At 43.7% G+C, this 20,189-nt stretch overlaps 1 protein-coding gene and 2 long non-coding RNA genes across 3 annotated transcripts; 2 read left to right on the forward strand and 1 right to left on the reverse strand.

Annotated features, from left to right (window-relative positions):
- Window positions 1-1,486: 1,486 nt before the first annotated feature.
- On the reverse strand, window positions 1,487-16,073 carry NANS (N-acetylneuraminate synthase). Its single transcript, XM_038402389.2, has 6 exons — window positions 15,821-16,073; window positions 13,935-14,150; window positions 6,499-6,598; window positions 4,982-5,136; window positions 3,519-3,785; window positions 1,487-2,752 (listed from the first exon to the last, which is right to left on the reverse strand). The coding sequence occupies exons 1-6, from the start codon at window positions 15,950-15,952 to the stop codon at window positions 2,543-2,545; spliced, it is 1,080 nt and encodes a 359-aa protein (XP_038258317.2). The 5' UTR covers window positions 15,953-16,073; the 3' UTR covers window positions 1,487-2,542.
- On the forward strand, window positions 3,741-5,567 carry LOC122460192. Its single transcript, XR_006281320.1, has 3 exons — window positions 3,741-3,878; window positions 4,000-4,292; window positions 4,385-5,567. It is a non-coding gene; the product is annotated as an uncharacterized LOC122460192 (long non-coding RNA).
- LOC122460193 lies at window positions 10,447-10,794 on the forward strand. The gene is made up of 2 exons (XR_006281321.1): window positions 10,447-10,494; window positions 10,699-10,794. It is a non-coding gene; the product is annotated as an uncharacterized LOC122460193 (long non-coding RNA).
- Window positions 16,074-20,189: the final 4,116 nt, after the last annotated feature.

Here is a 20,189-nt window from a genome sequence, read left to right on the forward strand (position 1 = left end):
GATCTGGAGGATGGTGTGGATTGCACTCTCAGCAAATTTGCGGATGATACTAAACTGGGAGGAGTGGTAGATACGCTGGAGGGGAGGGATAGGATACAGAAGGACCTAGACAAATTGGAAGATTGGGCCAAAAGAAATCTAATGAGGTTCAATAAGGATAAGTGCAGGGTCCTGCACTTAGGATGGAAGAATCCAATGCACCGCTACAGACTAGGGACCGAATGGCTCGGCAGCAGTTCTGCGGAAAAGGACCTAGGGGTGACAGTGGACGAGAAGCTGGATATGAGTCAGCAGTGTGCCCTTGTTGCCAAGAAGGCCAATGGCATTTTGGGATGTATAAGTAGGGGCATAGCGAGCAGATCAAGGGACGTGATCGTTCCCCTCTATTCGACACTGGTGAGGCCTCATCTGGAGTACTGTGTCCAGTTTTGGGCCCCACACTACAAGAAGGATGTGGATAAATTGGAAAGAGTACAGCGAAGGGCAACAAAAATGATTAGGGGTCTAGAGCACATGACTTATGAGGAGAGGCTGAGGGAGCTGGGATTGTTTAGTCTGCAGAAGAGAAGAATGAGGGGGGATTTGATAGCTGCTTTCAACTACCTGAAAGGGGGTTTCAAAGAGGATGGCTCTAGACTGTTCTCAATGGTAGCAGATGACAGAACGAGGAGTAATGGTCTCAAGTTGCAATGGGGGAGGTTTAGATTGGATATTAGGAAAAACTTTCACTAAGAGGGTGGTGAAACACTGGAATGCGTTACCTAGGGAGGTGGTAGAATCTCCTTCCTTAGAGGTTTTTAAGGTCAGGCTTGACAAAGCCCTGGCTAGGATGATTTAATTGGGACTTGGTCCTGCTTTGAGCAGGGGGTTTGGACTAGATGACCTTCTGGGGTTCCTTCCAACCCTGATATTCTATGATTCTATGATACTAGCAGGGTATTGTGAGAGGAAGCACCGTGATGCTGTACAGCTCCCATTTGGAAGTCGGAAGCATGTAGAAAAGGACCATCTCCACCTTAGATTCTAGCTGCATTGTCACTTCCACTGCAGAGCTTATGGAGCTGGGAGATATTACTTTAACTTTCTAATTTCAAAGGCACTCAATTATTGCTGCTTAATGAGGACAGTGTTTTAACACGCTCGCATGCAAGTGGGTTGTTATGCACACCCACCTTTACAAATACAGTAACTTTGAGAGCAACAGTTATGAGTGGTGGTTTGTTCTTTTCCCAAATCCATAATACTTAAACTTCAGAAGGATTTCTTAGATTGTATCCACAAAAGTCCTTTTACTAGTGTAGACCCACCTGTAGTGCTTTAACTACTGTATTCTCTAACCTTGTGAGAGCACAGGCCTAAAACACACCTTGGATTCCAATGCCAGAGGCACACCTACAATAATCTCATCTGTATTGTAGTGCATGGAATATTAAGAAAAATGCAAGGGTTAGGTCTCCTTGTTAAAATGAAATGGCAAAGTAGCAGCTTTTGTTTGACAAACTTGATTTATTTTTGTTTTAAGTTTTCAATAAAAATGTTTATTTTAACAATCATTTAGTATCATCTTCTATTAAGGCAAGCATACTGAATCAACTGAAGATCATAATCATGATTCATACAATTTAAGCAAGAAGCTGAATGAAACAACCTCTTCCCATCTTAAATGTATAGCCATACAGTCTCCTAGCACTGCAGTAGTACGTTTAAGATAAACATTAAGCAGCCCACAACTCTGCTTATATTGTCAAGGTGTCAAAGATACCCAGAGTCAAGAGGTAGAAAGTTCCATCAACATCATTGATAAAAATGACTTTAATTCTAATAAGGTTATTAAGGTAATTGAAGAGTATGACCTGCCGCCCACAGCTGCCATTTCTTCTAGCCTATAACCCTGCTTCCTTCATGCAGGAGCGAAGCAGCAGCAATCAGTTGGCAAGGAGCAAGGGCTGCTGTAGCAGGAGGCTGCAATTCTCACTGTAAAGGAGATGATGGGGAGGCAAGGCAGCCGGGAGACACAAATGAGTTGTCACAGTGGAGCAGAAATGCTGTATGTAATTCAGTCTCTAGTATTAGATGATTGAAAGGTGTTTACCAAAAAAAAAAGTCCCTGGGAATATTTACTGCATAATTGTCTAATGAGAGACGTTTCTGCTAGGATATTTCTACTGAGACTGGTATGTGCATATTGACATCTTAGATGTTCACTGAAATAAACCCACACACTCATCTTCTCACCCAAATAACCATTACCATGAGATCATGACAATGAGCAGTATACAAGACATTTCTGAACAGGCTCTTTGGTGATGTTGAAGATTATATCCTTTTTTAGCACAATATTACACAACTTCTAATAAAACTGGGTTCATAATTTCATGCAAGTTTGCAGCAAATATCTTTTTGCCAACGTGACATAGAAATTCTGTTCAGATTCTCATACCTAAATCCCTTCATTTCTAATCTACCATGCTATTAATTCTGAAGAGTATGGCTGCTGGTCTGTACAGCATGTTATGAACAAAACAGAAGTGAATGCTTACATTTAGCATTTCACTTTTTTAACATGATTTTCTATTGCATCCTCAGTGATTGTTTCATCTTCTTCAATGTTTATTTTGACCTTTTTGCCAATCAGATCAAAAATTTCTTCTGGGAGGTATCCTTTAGGTTCTCCCACCTTCACTGTGAGCATGGCAAGAGTCAGCACCGTACCTTCAGGGATAGTCACTTTTGCCACCACAGACTTTCCCAGCTACAGAAATACCAACAGAAGAGGGTTAGTATATTGAGCCAAGTGCATTCTAATTCATAAAGTACCAAGGACAAGTGAAAGAGATGGAAAATGAGGTCTTTCTTACCAGCTACAAAGAAAACTCACTGACTTTCCTCTCCCATGTCTGCTCTACTTTCAAATGCACTCACTTCAAATCAGTTTAGCAAAGATGTCTTAGTATGGAAATCTTCACTGTAAATATAGCTGAATGCCACATTGTACTGAGGGTACAGGTGTCACCCAAATGCTTTCTAGAATCAGGGGTGTGAATGACTGGGGTTCTTCTAGTTAGAGTGAAGAAAGCCTGCTGCCTTCCTCCAGACTGGTCAGGTTACTAGAGGAGAAGAGGTCTACGGATGCCTACGGCTCAAGCCTGACTCTACCAGAGGGCACTGTAACCAACCTTTGGTTAACTGGAGCTGCACTGCACTTGCCCACCTTGGCAAGATTATCAGTAGAAATATTTATATGCTAACAAAATTAAATAAATTAATTATACACAGTAGTAAGTCTGTGCTAAGAAACAAACTCTGGAGTGTTACCAGTGTCTACACATGAATGCTGTTGCTGCTATCAGCAGCAAAAGAGTTTGAGATGGGGAGGCAGAAGGAGCAATATGAATGGGAGTAGAAGAGGATCTGCAGTAAGTTTGCAAGTGGCTTCTCCTACATACCAAACAAAGAACAAGTAGTTGTCAGTCTAGTTGGCCTTTAGTTACATGTGAATTCAAAAGGAAAAAAGTTACCTTTTCATTACAGGCCATTTCACAGGGCAAGAGCTGTTTGACTGGAGACCCCATTGCCTTTTCCACCAGACGGATCGTTCTCACCAATTCTGCCAGTTCATTCGGCTCCAGGGATGCCTGGTGATCACTTCCTTTCCATGTTTTGTCCAAAGTCACATGGCGTTCCAGTACTTTAGCACCCATAGCAACTGCTGCTACTGAAATGGCTATTCCAGTCTCATGTCCAGAATAGCCAATGGGGATATCTGGAAAAGCTGACTGATATGCCTTGAATTACAACAAAGTTGATCTGAATTATAAGGATATCAATTTCAGAGTCATAGAGAGCAAATGTAACAATGACTATAAGTGAATATACAGGTTTCAGAGGAGCAGCTCACAGCATCTGATGAAGCGAGCTGTAGCTCACGAAAGCTTATGCTCAAATAAATTTGTTAGTCTCTAAGGTGCCACAAGTTCTTTTCTTTTAGTGAATATACAGACAACTAGTGTCATAAAACAAATGGTTGGCTGTTTAACAGGTAAATCCTTCTTTCAGTTAACATGAACTAGCTGCACTGCACTACTGACTAGCCTGATTTTGTTTAAGGGGTTCACTGGGACAACCAGCATGAGTAAGGAAGGGTTGGCTCATTGTACCTTAAAACTTCTCTGGTGCTTTTCCTAGTTAAGTTGTATCCGTCAGCACCTAAACACCAAAGATAGTGGGTTACACTAACAATGTGTCTCTCTGTTCCCATCCAAGAGTCAACTGGACTGAACCAATTTAAAAATGTCTATAAAATCCTTTGGATACAGATTAACTTTAAAATAAAGCACCACACATAACATTGCAGCAGAGGATACTTCAGACCTGATCCTAAAAGTGCTTATATATGCACGAGTAGTCTCACTGAAAACAATGCAACTACTCGTGCATTACGTTATGCATGTGCTTAAATATTTTCCAGTTTTGCAAACATTTATTTTCTTACTGCAGTATCCTTAGTAATCACAAATGTCCATGTGCCTACTACCAACAGGAACATACTATCTCAGGGAACAGATGCATTTTAGTCACATTCTTGCTTTTCATTGGAAATATTTTTAATTAAAAGTTTTCTGACCTGACCTACTATCTAGGTTCTTAGTGTCTGATTGCCTACACATTTTTGTTTTATGCCACGTTAGAGTGCAGGCACAAGATAATATTTCCATGCATATTTCACACCCAGCACTGTTTAAGTGTGCATATATCGACTGATAATAAATAAATCAAATTTCTTGATGCCACATTCTGCCAATCAGGGCTCCAGCAGAAGCTTTTACTTTGATCCTTAGGGGAACTAGAAAAATATGATATTTTCTGCCCTCCCAGCAACAAATACGAGCATCACCAAGATCTAGGAATCTAAGTAAAAATGCATTATTTCATCTGTGCCCTGCCTTCTCTATACACTGTACATTACATATGATTCACTGACCGTTATCACATGGAGGTTGACATCTTCAGGCTGAAGAGGGTAAGCACTGGTGCACTGGAGAATGCAGAAGTTGGGATTGATCGGTTTCACAAGCTGATAAACCTTGTGCATTGTGTCCATTGACTGCATCCCACTGGAAATTACCATTGGGCGACCTAGCCGGTAAAACAAACAGGGTCATTTTTCTCCCAAGGCTTCATGACTTAAGGCTAATCTATATATGGAAGTTGCACTGGTTTAACATAAGATGTGAATTTAAACAAATTCGGTTAAACTAGTGCAAAATGTTGACTACTGCTATTTCAGTGCAAGAATAGCTTATTTTGATGTAGCTGAAACTTGTTCCAAAATGATTTAAGCTAAAGCAATATAAGGCTGGTTAAACTAAACTAAGTGTGTCCACATAGCCTTTTGTACCAGTTTAACTAAATCAGTTTAAAAAAAAAAATCACACCTTTAATTAAACAAGTGCAACTGTGTGTGTAGTGAATCCCTTAGGTGTCATAGCTACTAGATCACCGCACCTAAGCATTTGTCAAGAATTTTATTTTGCTGTCTGAAATTAGTTAAACTAGAAAGAATGTTATGCCAGCAATAAAAGCACCATGTCTGTTGTTCACTTAACGCTAAAATACACTGCAAGCAATTGCATTCTATTTAAAGATGCATGACATTAAATTTGCCTGATTGCTAAAACTGATGCTGTGACAAGTTGAAGGTATGTCTGTGTTAAATTGCTAACTCCATTTTGTTTCATGGGCTCTAAGCCAAGAGGGGAGAGAGCACGGAGGCAGCTGGAACCCAGAACGCTCCTAGCTGAAGGACATGGGAAAAAGAGGAACAGAGACTGTTTTAAAACAGGGGAGCTTCTCTAAGAAAGGGGCCAGACCACAGAGACATACAAGATGACCAGGCTAAGGAGGCAGGACAAGCTGACTAGCCTATGGATGCTGATCACACCCAGGACTCATAGGATGGGTGAAATCAGGGGTGGCACTGCATTTAGGACTCTTTGTTATTTTCTAAAGATCTCTCTCTCTCTCTCCTGTACTTTGTTAAGAGTAAATTGTTTGTGATTAAGAAATCCCGTTGCTATGCCTGTGTTCCTTGCTTTCCTGTCATGCTGTCACTGAAGGGATAAATAAAGCTCAGAGTGCCCACAGAGAGGTGGAGCTTGGATGGAACATATACAAGCAACTGGGGGCTAGGGAGAGCTAGGTCACAGGTTTTGGGGTCTAAAGTGGCTGGACTGCAGGGACCCACTGCCCAAGAAGGATGTTAGACATGCACTCTACACCTGGGAGTGTGCCTGAGAAACCCAGAGCTAGAACCAGGGGCTTAGAAATATGTGGGCTCCAGCAGCTAGCTTCATGCACAACAGACTGGTGGTCCATTTAGAGAGTGAGCTTGGGCCAGGGTGTAACAGACGATATCTAAAGGAATTCACAAGGAGACAATTTGAAACTGAGAAGTTACTGAAACTGTCTCAAGTGGGAGGGAAATGGTTTACCATTTACCTTTCTTTGCTGTTTTTTCCAAATATGGAAAATTGTTTGTATCCCCTGATCCTACTTTAAAAAATGGAACATCCAGTTCATGCAGAAACTCGACCGCCATCTATGAAAAGAGAACACATTTTTTTTTTTAATTCCTAAAATTACCAGTCCCCCTCCTACTCAACATCAACAAAGAATCACCCACAGTGGATAACTAAGCTCTTCTTTTCCATAAGAAAGACTAGGAAATTGTAACAAAAGTACTTGGTGTTCAAGGCTATGCACACACATACTCCAATGAAAACGTATCCTTATGGTATCAATCACACCACTTTCCACTCCCGGATCAGGGACAACATATTGAATGCATGGGGCCAAATTCTGCAGACTAACACCCTGTGAAACACCAAACAGCACTGAATTTGGCCCAAGAAGTTTAGTCTAGCAAGATTAAGTATAGTGTCTACAGTTGAAAATGCATCCGATGAAGTGAGCTGTAGCTCACGAAAGCTTATGCTCTAATAAATTTGTTAGTCTCTAAGGTGCCACAAGTACTCCTTTTCTTTTTGCGAAAACAGACTAACACGGCTGCTACTCTGAAAAGTGTCTACAGTGTGACTGAATTTACTGGTCAGGAAAGGTGCTGGATAGATAGAGCTAGAGACTGATATCGGCTATCCATGAATTGCTTTGAGATCCTTGGGCTACATCAAAGTATCCACGTTGCTATCCACAGAACGAGCAGCAAGAGCACTAGCTTCACCACATCGATTTGCCAGTGTGCTTCCACCATGAACCCAGCTCTAGGCATCAGAGAGTAGTGCAGTTTCCAGGTGTTTTTAATCTTTGGCCTCTCTCAAGTGACATTAATCAGATTCAGCTGAGCTGGTGATTTTTGCTTCAGGTGGTAGTGTAGCCATGATATCGGAGAGGTGGGGGAGGTAGTATCTTTTGTTGGTGAGAGAGACAAGCTTTTGAGCTTACACGGAGCTTTTCTTCAGGTCTGGGAAAGGCACTCAGTGTATCACAGCTAAATACAAGGTGGAACCATTTTTTTAGCATATGTAGTTAAAGTATTGTAAGAGACTGTTAAGGTGAAGTGGCCAGTTAACATTTCCACAGTCAAAAAAAGTTAATGGGTTACAAGCTGTTGTAATAATAAAGACACTAGCTTTATGACTTAAATCCATGATTTTTAGTGTCTAGCAAAATTATGAATTTAAGCTCTTAGGCATTTCTTTTGAAGGTATTAGGCAAGTTCCCTTTGAGGATGAGGCCTGAGAGGTCAGAATGGAGTGATCACTTTGTGAAAAGCGTTCACCCAGAGGTAATATGGTGTTTTTGACTTATTTTTCTGTGTGAGTTCATTGTAGAGCATAGTGATTGTCTGGTTTCACTCACATAGTTCTTACTGGGGCATTTAGTGCACTAGATGATATACACCACATGTTGTGATAGGCATATGTAGGACCCAATGATTTTGAATGGTGTGCTGTGGGGTGGGGATGGGGATGATTGATCATCATAGTAGTGGGCGTATGTCTAAAGGTTTTGCATCTGTTATGGAGAGGGTCTGGGTGCCTCTTTGAGTTGATGCGTCTTGGTCTATGGGGAGCTTGCTGGTGATTTTTGTGATGTGGAACTTTGTCCACTAGGAATGGAGTAAGATCAACTTGTTTCACTCATCAAATGGTAACAATTTTCAGCCAGTTATCAGCCTGGGCTGGATTTGAATCAATGACCCCAAAGGTGAAAGGTATCACCAACCTTCTGAAACAGTGATCAACTCCTCTCTTAGGACTTTGTTTTCTGGAGGCCCAGATGTAAATTACCAGGTGGATGCTTTTGTTTATAGAATGCTTTCATTCTAAAGAGAAGGGATCCCCCCACCCCCGCCATTTTTTAAAATAAAGAAGTCAGAATAGAAAATGTTACAAGTTTCAAAACTATTGAGAGGTTCTATAATTGTATATTTAAGAGCTGTTTATTCAGTAGTTGGAGGATAGCAAGAGAAAAAATTATTCCTATTATGGGAAAAATTACTTCAGAACTGTTAAGTGGCATCTGGAAAAAATGTTACCACCCTAAATAGGAAGACAGAAGACACTTCTATTTCATAAATGCAACTAAGAAGATAAATATAAAGCTGCACCAGAACATGTGAAATATTAACAGCTTTTTGAAATGTTAATTATACTCAATCCTCTTCTAAAAACTTATGTGCTGCAGACAAAATAATTCAGGTATTATCAGAGATCATGCAATGACTGCCATTACAATTGTAATTGGCCTCCTTAAGTAGAGGAGTCATCTGGAGGAATTAAAAATAAAACCATCATCAGCAGAGCTGTTACAAAACTCCTCCACACTTGCTCTGTTTTGGGAAGACATTAGAATAGCTACACAACTTTGTCAATGCTGGAAAGGACAGCAAATTCTGCAACTCATTCATTGTAGTTATGGGGTTTATTTAGAGGCTAAGACCCGGATCCTCAAAGGTATTTAGTCATCAAACTTGCATTGAAGTTAACAGGAGTTAGGTGCCTAAATATCTTTCAGGATCTGGGTCTAGGATTTATGCCAGAAAGAGGAAAAACAAAAGCAACTATGATCTATTCTAATTTGCCCCGCCTCTATGATGCTAAATTAAATTTTGTGTGCTTACACTGTTGTAGCTCTCCATAATTATTTGAGCTAAATAAACAAATTAGATTTGTGTCCCCCTGTTACCATTGAAAGGGCTTGGGGAAGATTACACAAAATAGAGATATGGAGCCCAGCCCTTCTTAAGCATAACAGCTATTTTCTAACTCTATGCTAATTTTCTAAAAATATATGATCCAAGAATTATTTTGGGGAAATTCTGTGGCCTGTGTTACTCAGGAGGTCAGATTAGATGATCAGAATGGTCCATTGTGGCTTTGGAATCTATGAATCATTTCTTATGAAAAGTTGGCAAGTCGTATGGGAGAGATTCAAGGAATAGGAAATAACCTCGAGTGACGCACACGGTGCACACAGAATGGTTCATTGGGACTCTGTTTTATCTTCACTACAAATTGGAACAGAGTAAAAAAAAAAAGGAGTCACTCACTTCTTTTATATTTACTTTACATTAATCAAAATCTCTTCCTCATATCATTAACAACTTAACTCTACATCTTCTATAGCACAAAATTCTATTTAGTTATGTTCAGTTTATATTACAAATTGAAAAATATTTCACTGCATGAGGCATTTACAGTCAAAACAACAGTCATGATGAGAGCTGCAGGCAGCTTCTTAGACAAATACATTATGCATTTGTGCCTATTCGGGTCAAGATTGTCAATTAAAATAGGAGGGCTGTCTCAGTCACAAGATAGCAGTATCCAAAGTAAAAAAGAATTTATCTTGGAAGGTGCTAAGCAACTTCAGCTAGCCATTGGGAGATGGAAGGAGCTTGGCACTTCATGATAAGTGTTTCACATTTTGTAGATCAAACACCAAATAATGAAGGGCGGGGTTTTCAAAAGTGTCTTTGAAAATCCCACTTTAAGATCCCAGATGTAAGAGCACATGAGGGATTGTTGGGTTTTATTTGTTAATGTAAAAGTTCACTATCCATTATTTAGCAAGCCTCCTTGACTTGAAGGCAGCATGAAGTGACCCACACAGTATTTTTGCTCATCTGTTTCTAGGCCAAAATTGAAAAGCAAAAAAAGTTTATCAGGCACTTCAGCTGAAAAACACTGAAAATGAGACTATACCTGTTAAATTTTCCGGTTAACAGTTTTCAGCTATACCTCATGTTCAAAGGATTATCTGTTATCAAGATTGTGCGCGCAACTCAAAGCTGCAGAAGCTATCCGAAGCCTGTATCCCAAGAAAGGGGAAAAAATTCATAGGCAGGAGTTGTAGACCAAGCTGGATGAGCAAGCATCTTAGAGGTGATTAAGAAGAAGCAAAAAGCATACAGGAGTGGAAGATGGGAGGGATCACCAAGGAAAGCTACCTTATTGAGGTCAGAACATGTAGGTATAGAAGAAAAGGAGTACTTGTGGCACATTAAAGACTAACAAATTTATTTGAGCATAAGCTTTCGTGAGCTACAGCTCACTTCATCGGATGCCATTTATTTAACTAATAAATTTGTTAGTCTTTAAGGTGCCACAAGTACTCCTTTTCTTTTTGCGAATACAGATTAACACGGCTGCTACTCTGAAACCCGTCATTATGTAGGGATAAAGCGAGACAGGCAAAAAGTCGAGTAGGGCTGAACCTTGCAAAGGGAATTAAAACCAATAGTAAAAGGTTCTATAGCCATATAAATAAGAAGAAAACTAAGAAAGAAGAAGTGGGGCTGCTAAACACTGAGGATGGAGTGGAGATTAAAGATAATCTAGGCATGGCCCAATATCTAAACAAATACTTTGCCTCAATCTTTAATAAGGCTAAAGAGGATCTTGGGGATAATGGCAGCATGACAAATGGGAATGAGGCTATGAAGGTAGATATTACCATATCTGAGGTAGAAGCGAAACTCAAACAGCTTAATGGAACTAAATCGGGGGGCCCAGATAATCTTCATCCAAGAATATTAAAGGAATTGGCACATGAAATTGCAAGCCCATTAGCAAGAATTTTTAATGAATCTGTAAACTCAGGGGTTGTACTGTATGATTGGAGAATTGCTAACATAGTTCCTATTTTTAAGAAAGGGAAAAAAAATGATCCGGGTAACTACAGGCCAGTTAGTTTGACATCTGTAGTATGCAAGGTCTTGGAAAAAATTTTGAAGGAGAAATTAGTTAAGGACATTGAAGTCAATGGTAAATGGGACAAAATACAACATGGTTTTACAAAAGGCAGGTAGTGCCAAACCAATCTGATCTCCTTTTTTGAGACAGTAACAGATTTTTTAGACAAAGGAAATGCAGTGAATCTAATTTAATCTAATTCTAGATTTCAGTAAGGCGTTTGATACCGTGGAATGCCACATGTGGAATTATTAGTTAAATTGGAAAAGATAGGGATCAATATGAACATCAAAAGGTGGATAAGGAATTGGTTAAAGGGGAGACTACAACGGGTCCTACTGAAAGGTGCACTGTCAGGCTGGAGGGAGGTTACCAGTGGAGTTCCTCAGGGATCAGTTTTTGGACCAATCTTTTTATTACTGACCTTGGCACAAAAAGTGGGTGTACGCTAATAAAATTTGCAGATGATACAAAGCTGGGAGGTATTGCCAATTCAGAGAAGGATCAGGATATTGTACAGGAGGATCTGGATGACCTTGTAAACGGGAGTAATAGTAATAGGATGAAATTTAATAGTGAATAAGAGTAAGGTTATGTATTTAGGGATTAATAACAAGAAGTTTAGTTATAAGCTGGGGATGCATCAATTAGAAGTAACGGAAGAGGAGAAGGACCTTGGAGTATTGGTTGATCATAAGATGACTATGAGCTGCCAATGTGATATGGTTGTGAAAAAAGCTAATGCGGTTTTGGGATGCATCAGGAGAGGTATTTCCAGTAGGGATAAGGAGGTTTTAGTACCATTATACAAGGCACTGGTGAGACCTGGAATGCTGTGTGCAGTCCTGGTCTCCCATGTTTAAAAAGGATGAATTCAAACTGGAGCCCGTACAGAGAAGGGCTACTAGGATGATCCGAGGAACGGAAAACTTGTCTTATGAAAGGAGACTCAAGGAGGTTGGCTTGTTTAGCCTAACTAAAAGAAGGTTGAGGAGAGGTATGATTGCTCTCTATAAATATATCAGACGGTTAAATACAGGAGAGGGAGAGGAATTATTTAAGCTCACCACCAATGTGGACACAAGAACAAATGGGTATAAAGTGGCCACCAGGAAGTTTAGACTTGAAATTAGACAAAGGTTTCTAACCATCAGAGGAGTGAAGTTTTGGAATAGCCTTCCAAGGGAAGCAGTGGGGGCAAAAGATCTATCTGGCTTTAAGATTCTACTGGATAAGTTTATGGAGGAGATGGTATGATGGGATTTTGGTAATTAATTCATCTTTTAATATTCAGGGTAAATAGGCCTAATCCCCTGAGATGGGATATTAGATGGATGGGATCTGAGTTACCCAGGTAAGAATTTTCTGTAGTATCTGGCTGGTGAATCTTGCCCATATGCTCAGGGTTTAGCTGATCGCCATATTTGGGGTCGGGAAGGAATTGTCCTCCAGGGCAGATTGGAAGAGGCCCTGGCAGTTTTTCGCCTTCCTCTGTAGCATGGGGCACGGGTCATTTGAGGGAGGATTCTCTGCTCCTTGAAATCTTTAATCCACGATTTGAGGACTTCAATAGCTCAGACGTAAATAAGGTTTTTCGTAGGAGTGGGTGGGTCAGATTCTGTGGCCTGCCTTGTGCAGGAGGTCGGACTAGATGATCAGAATGGTCCCTTCTGACCTTAGTATCTATGAATCTATAACTGAACTCAGCAACTACAACAGTTGAGGATTACAGAGGGCTTTTTTATGTCTTTAGACACACACACACACCCCTTTGATGGAAGCAGTAGAATTATAGGCTTCATGGAGAAAATGTGTTTATAGGAGAGGACTTGAAGGCAGAGTGGGTAAGAGACTGTCAGACAGGATCAGGGTGTTTCGGGAAGAGGGAGTTGGATGGAAGGATTCCTGACCAGAAAGTAGGAAAAGACAACAAAAGGGACCATTAGTTTTGTTGTTTGGGTTATGCAAAGGGGGTATGGTGGGTAGCAAACAGACAAAACTGCAAAATAACAGCAGAGGCTCAGATGAGAAAGGCCTCGACAGGAAAGGAATTTGATGCAAAGTGAAGGCTGAAGAAACCTGAAAGGAGGAGCTGACCATAGACAGGGTAACATGTAATTTGGGAGAGTTGCCAAACTTTTTTATAACCAGGTTTAAACTGATAAAGATCAAGTTATTCAGAATTCTGGCTGAGACCTTTTCTTTAACTTGCTCCATTGTGTGTTGGCACTTCAGCATATGAGAAAACGTATTTGAGAGACATTGGGTAGGAAACATATGCAACTGTAATTGGGGGCTAGTCTACACGGGCTAGCCGTGGCAGCACTTTCATGTGGCTTGTGTGGTCATGGCAGAGCACTGGGAGAGAGCTCTCCCAGCGCTCTAAAAAACCCACCTCCATGAGAGGCACGGCTCCCAGCACTGGTGCACTGTTTACACAGGTGCTTTACAGTGCTGAAACTTGCTGCACTCAGGGGGATGTTTTTTCACACCCCTGAGCGAGAAAGTTGCAGCACTGTAAAGTGCCAGTGTAGACAAGCCCCAACACACAATGGGACTGATTAAGGACAAAATTGTACATTGGTTCTAATTTTCATTTGTTTTGTAGTTTAGAGTCCAAACAGACCCTTGATATTAGTTTAACATACGAATCACACAATACAACTGTATTAATGCAAGAATTGCATTTTGCTCTCTGTCCCACTATAGCTCATGTACCTCATCCATGCCAGAGGCTGTGAAGTAGATGCCTATCTCCTTTGCATACTTTTGCAGCTCTCGATACTGGTCATGACTGAACTCCAGGTGGCGCTTGTGCTCTCCATAAGTCTTTCCCCAGGAGTGTTTGGAGGTATAGGGCCTCTCCAGGGCTTTTTTGTTAAATTTGTGCTCCAACTCACTTTTCTGGAACTTGGCACAGTCTGCTCCACACTCCTGAAAAACATATCATCTTAGAATCTGCACAGGATAGGTGCCACTGAATCTATAGTTCATAAGTACTGCTGAAAAGAAATACACAGAACCAAAGTAACAGTCTGGCTAAGGATTCTCATTTTGAGACTTATTTTCACATATAGCAGCGTCTTCTATCTTTGACAGAACTAACGAAAGTAACTGTGTGAGGGTGTCCATAAAAATAATTGAGGATCGCATGCAACGAAGACAAACATTTTTAAAAACCATGTATGTGTACTGTAAGCTAATCACATCAATTACTTCCATCTTGAACATCAGCTTTTATATGGAAAACACTGATCCTCTATAGACAGCAATCATTCATACAACAAGCATATATAGTATAGGTAGATAGTTCCTTTTCAAAAAGAAAAGGAGTACTTGTGGCACCTTAGAGACCAACAAATTTATTAGAGCATAAGCTTTCGTGAGCTAATAAATTTGTTAGTCTCTAAGGTGCCACAAGTCCTCCTTTTCTTAGTGTTCCTGTAACACAGCTTGAGAGAAATCTTTTTCAATGTGACACGTCACCAGCTGGGAGAGGACTGCTGTCCTGCCTGTAATCTTGTGGGGCACCTAGGCCAGCTCAGAGCTCCACTGTGCCAACCAATGCCCATGGGCTCTCACTGGCCTGCACCCCCAGGGCTCCTTGATCCCTGGAGAGGGTACGCGGGAAGGCAGTGACACTACTAGGGAGCAGTGCTGAAACTCACTGCTCACAGGGAGCAGTGAATAGGACACTCCATCCCCTTGCAAAGCTTCGGGGGTCACCCCCACCCCTGAAACCTGCTCCCCCTCCCCCCCACACCCTTGCCCCCTTAGAGACCCTTCAACACAGCATGCCTGCCCCACCCCTACATCCCCCAGCACCCTAGCTCCTCCCCAAGCACCCCTACAGAGCCCTCGCCCCTACAGACCCTTCCCCCCCAACCCCCACCCACTCCCCCAGAGCCTCTGCTCCCCGCAGACCGCTCACGCCTACACACCCCTCCCCCAGCGCCCTCCGACCCCCAGCAACCCTGCCCCCCACAGACGCCTCCTGACCAACACTCACTCCCGCAAACCCCCTAGGCCCCACCCCCCAGACCTCCCGCCGCCCGCCCCCCATAGAGACCCCGCCCCCCTGTCCTCCCGCCGCCCGCTCCCCATAGAGACCCCGCCCCCTGTCCTCCCGCTCCCCATAGAGACCCCGCCCCCCTGTCCTCCCGCCGCCCGCCCCCCCATAGAGACCCCGCCCCCCTGTCCTCCCGCCCCCCATAGAGACCCCGCCCCCCTGTCCTCCCGCCGCCCGCTCCCCATAGAGACCCCGCCCCCTGTCCTCCCGCTCCCCATAGAGACCCCGCCCCCCTGTCCTCCCGCCGCCCGCCCCCCCATAGAGACCCCGCCCCCCTGTCCTCCCGCCCCCCATAGAGACCCCGCCCCCCAGACCTCCCGCCGCCCGCTCCCCATAGAGACCCCGCCCCCCAGACCTCCCGCCGCCCGCTCCCCATAGAGACCCCGCCCCCCAGACCTCCCGCCGCCCGCTCCCCATAGAGACCCCGCCCCCCAGACCTCCCGCCGCCCGCTCCCCATAGAGACCCCGCCCCTCTGTTCCTCCTTCCCTCCCAGCAGAGCACGGGCCCCTTCAGCCCCGCCCCGGCCGCGCGCACCTTGACCATGCGGATCATCTGCTTGGCGATGGCGAGGTCCCCCTGGTGGTTCTGGCCGATCTCGGCGATGATGAAGCAGGGCTGGGCGCCCCCGACCCGCCGGCCCGGGCACAGCTCGAACTCCAGCGGCATCGCGGGCGGGCGGGCGACCGAGCGAGCGCGAGCCCCAAGCACAACGGCCGCCAACCGCGACTGCCACCGCCGGCAGGGAGCCCGGGCTCCGTCACCCCGGGCCTCAGCCAATCCCCGCGAAGGAACGCCGACGCGGCCCCGCCAATCAAAGCGCCTCATGCGCGCACGGAAGGGTGGGGCTAAGGAAGGTCCGGTTCCGGTTCCGGTTCCGGGTCCGGCGGGTGTGTCAGCTACGCGCCCTTTGAGGGGCTGGTTCCCTAGGCAACGCAGCGCCCGCTGCCAGCCGGGGCCTAGCGGGTGCCAGCCCTTGGGGGCGCATTGCACAGCGGTGAGCGGGAGGCCCGCACGATGCCGAGACAAGCTCTCAGGCAGGACTCTGAAGAAGCTGGTCTTTCTCAGCTCCAACCTGGTTAGGACAGAGTTTGGCCCTTCTCCCAAATTCCGTTACCCCGTCTATGGCCAGCTCCTTCTTTCAGGTTCCTTCAGCCTTCACTTTGCGTCAGATTCCTTTCCTGCCAAGGCCTTTCTCAGCCCCGCCCCGGCTGCAGCTTTGCAGTTTTGTCCAGGAAATTGGTGCCGGTGTGGGAGTGTTCCCCAGACAGTTTAATGAATGGGCGCTCGTTGTTGGAGTGGTGGTGGAAATCTATGAGGGCGTTTAAACCATTTGCCCAGTAAATATCTGAGATAGGGCAATGATGATATATCATTTATATCCTGCTGTATTGGTCCAGAAATTCTTCGAGGTGGTCCATGAAGAGGTTGGCATATTGGGGGACCCTTACCCATGGTTTTGACAAAGTGGTTTTTTCGTTGAATGTAAACTTGTTATGGGTGAGGATGAAATGGATGAGGCTGGTGATGCGTTTGGAGTGGATATCTGAGAGTTGTCCATTATTTTGTGAGGGATAAAGAAAAGGAGGACTTGTGGCACCTTAGAGACTAACAAATTTATTTGAGCATAAGCTTTCGTGAGCTACAGCTCGCTTCATCGGATGCATTCCGCTGTAACTCACGAAAGCGTATTGCTCAAATAAATGTGTCAGTCTCTAAGGTGCCACAAGTCCTCCTTTTCTTTTTGTGAATACAGACTAACACGGCTGCTACTCTGAAACCTGTCATTGTGAGGGATGTTGGTGTATAGGGATGTGACTTCCCTGGTAGCAAGGATTACCCTTAATGCAGGAATGGATGATTTTTTTTAAAGCCAGTCTCGTGATTTCTTGGGAGGAGGGGGGCTGACATGATTTTTAATGTTTCCAGTTGACAATATTGACACCACCAGTGAGCCAGGCAGTTTAAACACTTAATGCCCCACCCACCCTCCAGTTGGTCCCCACTCTTAGCCTTAGTTTCAGAGTAGCAGCCATGTTAGTCTGTATTCGCAAAAAAGAAAAGGAGGACTTGTGGCACCGTAGAGACTAACAAATTTATTTGAGCATAAGCTTTCATAAGCTACAGCTCACTGTTGAGTTCCTTTGGAGGATGGAGGAGGGAACTATTTGTGCTCGGACGAGTGACTATTGAAATGGTGTCCTCTAACTCGCCAGCCCCACTCCCAGTATGTGTTCAGAGTCCTGGCTGCTTACTTTAGTCACAAAAGGACAACGTTACTACTTTTTCCTGCAAAGGTGATGCAGCTATGGGAGAGCCATCTGGATTCTTTTCTGGCTCACATGTCATAATCAGAATGGTTAGCTAATGGGGACAGAATTGTTAATAAGAGGGGCATGATACAATTATATGAAATAATATGAATGGAAAGATTACATTGGAATTTTTTTAAACCCCCCTCCCACACATACACACACAAGCTTTGGTAATTGAACCACTTGTGATCTATCTGCACTTCCTAAAGATATTTGCAGTTAGTTCAAACAAGCTAATAGATGGGGGTCTCCTGATACATAGATGGCACACTTCCATACATATCTTTCTACCCCAAACGTCACACTCTAGTCTTGACAAAGCATGGTTTAAAACAGATGGGTTGTTGCTGGAACCTAGGACCTTAGAAATATTAGATAAGATTCTTCATATTGTACATTTCTGAAATTTCAAATATCTTGTCAGTCATGAATAAGGCCCTTTGTTTTCAGTTTGTGTTTTATTTAATTTTTCCCAGGAATTTATCGGTGTTTATTATTATAACAACAAAAACTGCTGAAAATCAGTGCAAAAAGTATTAATAATTGTTCTGGATAAATATTAGGGTTTATTTTGGTGGACAGAAGGACAGATTTTCATTTTTCTTCCCATTTTAGTGTGTCAAATCTTTAAACTTGTCTGCTAACAGCTTGAAATGTGTCTGTGGTGAGCGTGAGATTCATCAGTAGGTTCAGATGCGCATACACTTCAGAGCTTGCATGCGAGCTTGTTTGTTTATTGGGTGTATCTTCTAGACTAATACATAGCCTTACTTCAACAGGCAGCTTTGCATATACTCACAGACTAATGTATTGTAATACATATATCTCATGCAATGTATTGTATTCTAATAAAACAACTTATTTTTTATATATTTGAATTATACAAAAGTAGGGTGAAAATCAGAAAAAAATGAATACTACTTTTTGTAAAACCCAGAATTTTTTCGGTAAAAATCGGTTTAAACTGAAAACAAAAGGGTTTAGTCATGAATCAAGTGAAAAATAGCAATTATGCCAGCTCAGCTTTAAGCATCTACTAGATACATTTTTAAAGACATCAGCATTTGATCCTATTCGCCATGACCCCTTATTGGCAGGACAAATGCAGTAAAAATGATCAAAATCAATAAGCTTACTCTCAAGCATCTAGCCACAGTGTGGTAGGTTACCTGGCTAGACAGACTGGTCTGTTCTGATATGTCAGTTGCTGCAATATGTATCAGCAATTTGGATCATTTATATTATATTTTTATTTTATTTTTCACCGCTCAACAGTAGAGTTAAGGCTGCCTGTCCTGCATACAATGATATGTATACCATCACTTCAGGTTGGCTTTCGGATATGCTCCCATTGCACTATGGACTCAGTGCTTACCCATCAGTAAGGCTACGTTTTAGTCATGGGTAGTTTTACTAAAAGTCACAGGCAGTAAACAAAAATTCACAGCCTGTGACCTGTCCATGACTTCTACTATATACCCCTTGGGAAGTTCGGGGGAGGCGGGGACACCATGGGTGCCGGGGGGGGGAAGGGTGGGCAGCAGTGCGTGTCCCAGGCCCCCTGCTGGTGCTGGGAGGGGGTAGGGAGCCTTCCAGCCCTGCCAACCTGGCTCTGCGTCTGCCCCGGAAGTAGCGACAGCTCCTAGGCAGAGGCGTGGCCAGGCAGCTCTGCGCGCTGCCTCTGCCCAGAGTGCTGGCTTTGCAGCTCCCATTGGCTGGGTACCACAGCCAATGGGAGCAGCGGGGGCGGTGCCTGCAGGCGGAGGCAGCACGCAGAGCTGTCTGGCCATGCCTCCACCTAGGAGCTGAGCAAGGAGGATGTAGCCGCTTCCGGAGAGCCCCCCAGGTAAGCGCTACCCAGAGCCCACCTCATCCTGTCCCATGCCCCAACCCCCTGCCCCGTTCCACACCCAAACTCTGCTGCTGGTGAGGGCAGGCCTGAGATTGCCCAGCAGTGGACAGTGCGACTGGCACAGGGGCTGCCTGAGCTGCCCCTAGGCCAGACGCACCGGCCGCTGCAGAAGTCGTGGAAAGTCACGGAATCTGTGACAAACTTGCAGCCTTACTCATTAGTGTGTGTGTGTGTGTGTGTGTGTGTATATATATATATATATATATATATATATATATAAGTAATTGCAGAATTCCTCCATCTCCTCAGAAAGAGGATGGGGTGAAAGCTCCTTCTGGCTTTTTGTTTTTGCAGCCCTGACCTACCCTCTTCACCTGGGCCTGATTCTCCACTGCCTTGATCTTTGTGTAGTTTTTCCAGCTGGGTGAATTGGGAGGGAAGGAGTGTAAGGCAGCCTAACATACTGATGGAGCTGGGCCCTGTTCCATTTTACTCTGCTCCTGCATGTCTCAAAGTATTTTAGGTCCAGTAATTCCAGGCTGGGCTCTTTATTTGCAGATTTAGTACCAAAGCTCTTTTCTACCAATGTTTGAAGGTTTTATTTCAGAAGTAAAGGTGATGTAAGGAAAATACTCCTCTTCCATGAGGCTTCACTATTCAGAATGTAGCAAGAGAAACATACTAATGTCTAACTTACTTTCCACCCAAAGAATGATGACATTGTAGGCATTTGGATTAG

The sequence above is a fragment of the Dermochelys coriacea genome, chromosome 5 (assembly GCF_009764565.3).
Source record: "Dermochelys coriacea isolate rDerCor1 chromosome 5, rDerCor1.pri.v4, whole genome shotgun sequence".
NCBI lineage: Eukaryota > Metazoa > Chordata > Testudines > Dermochelyidae > Dermochelys > Dermochelys coriacea.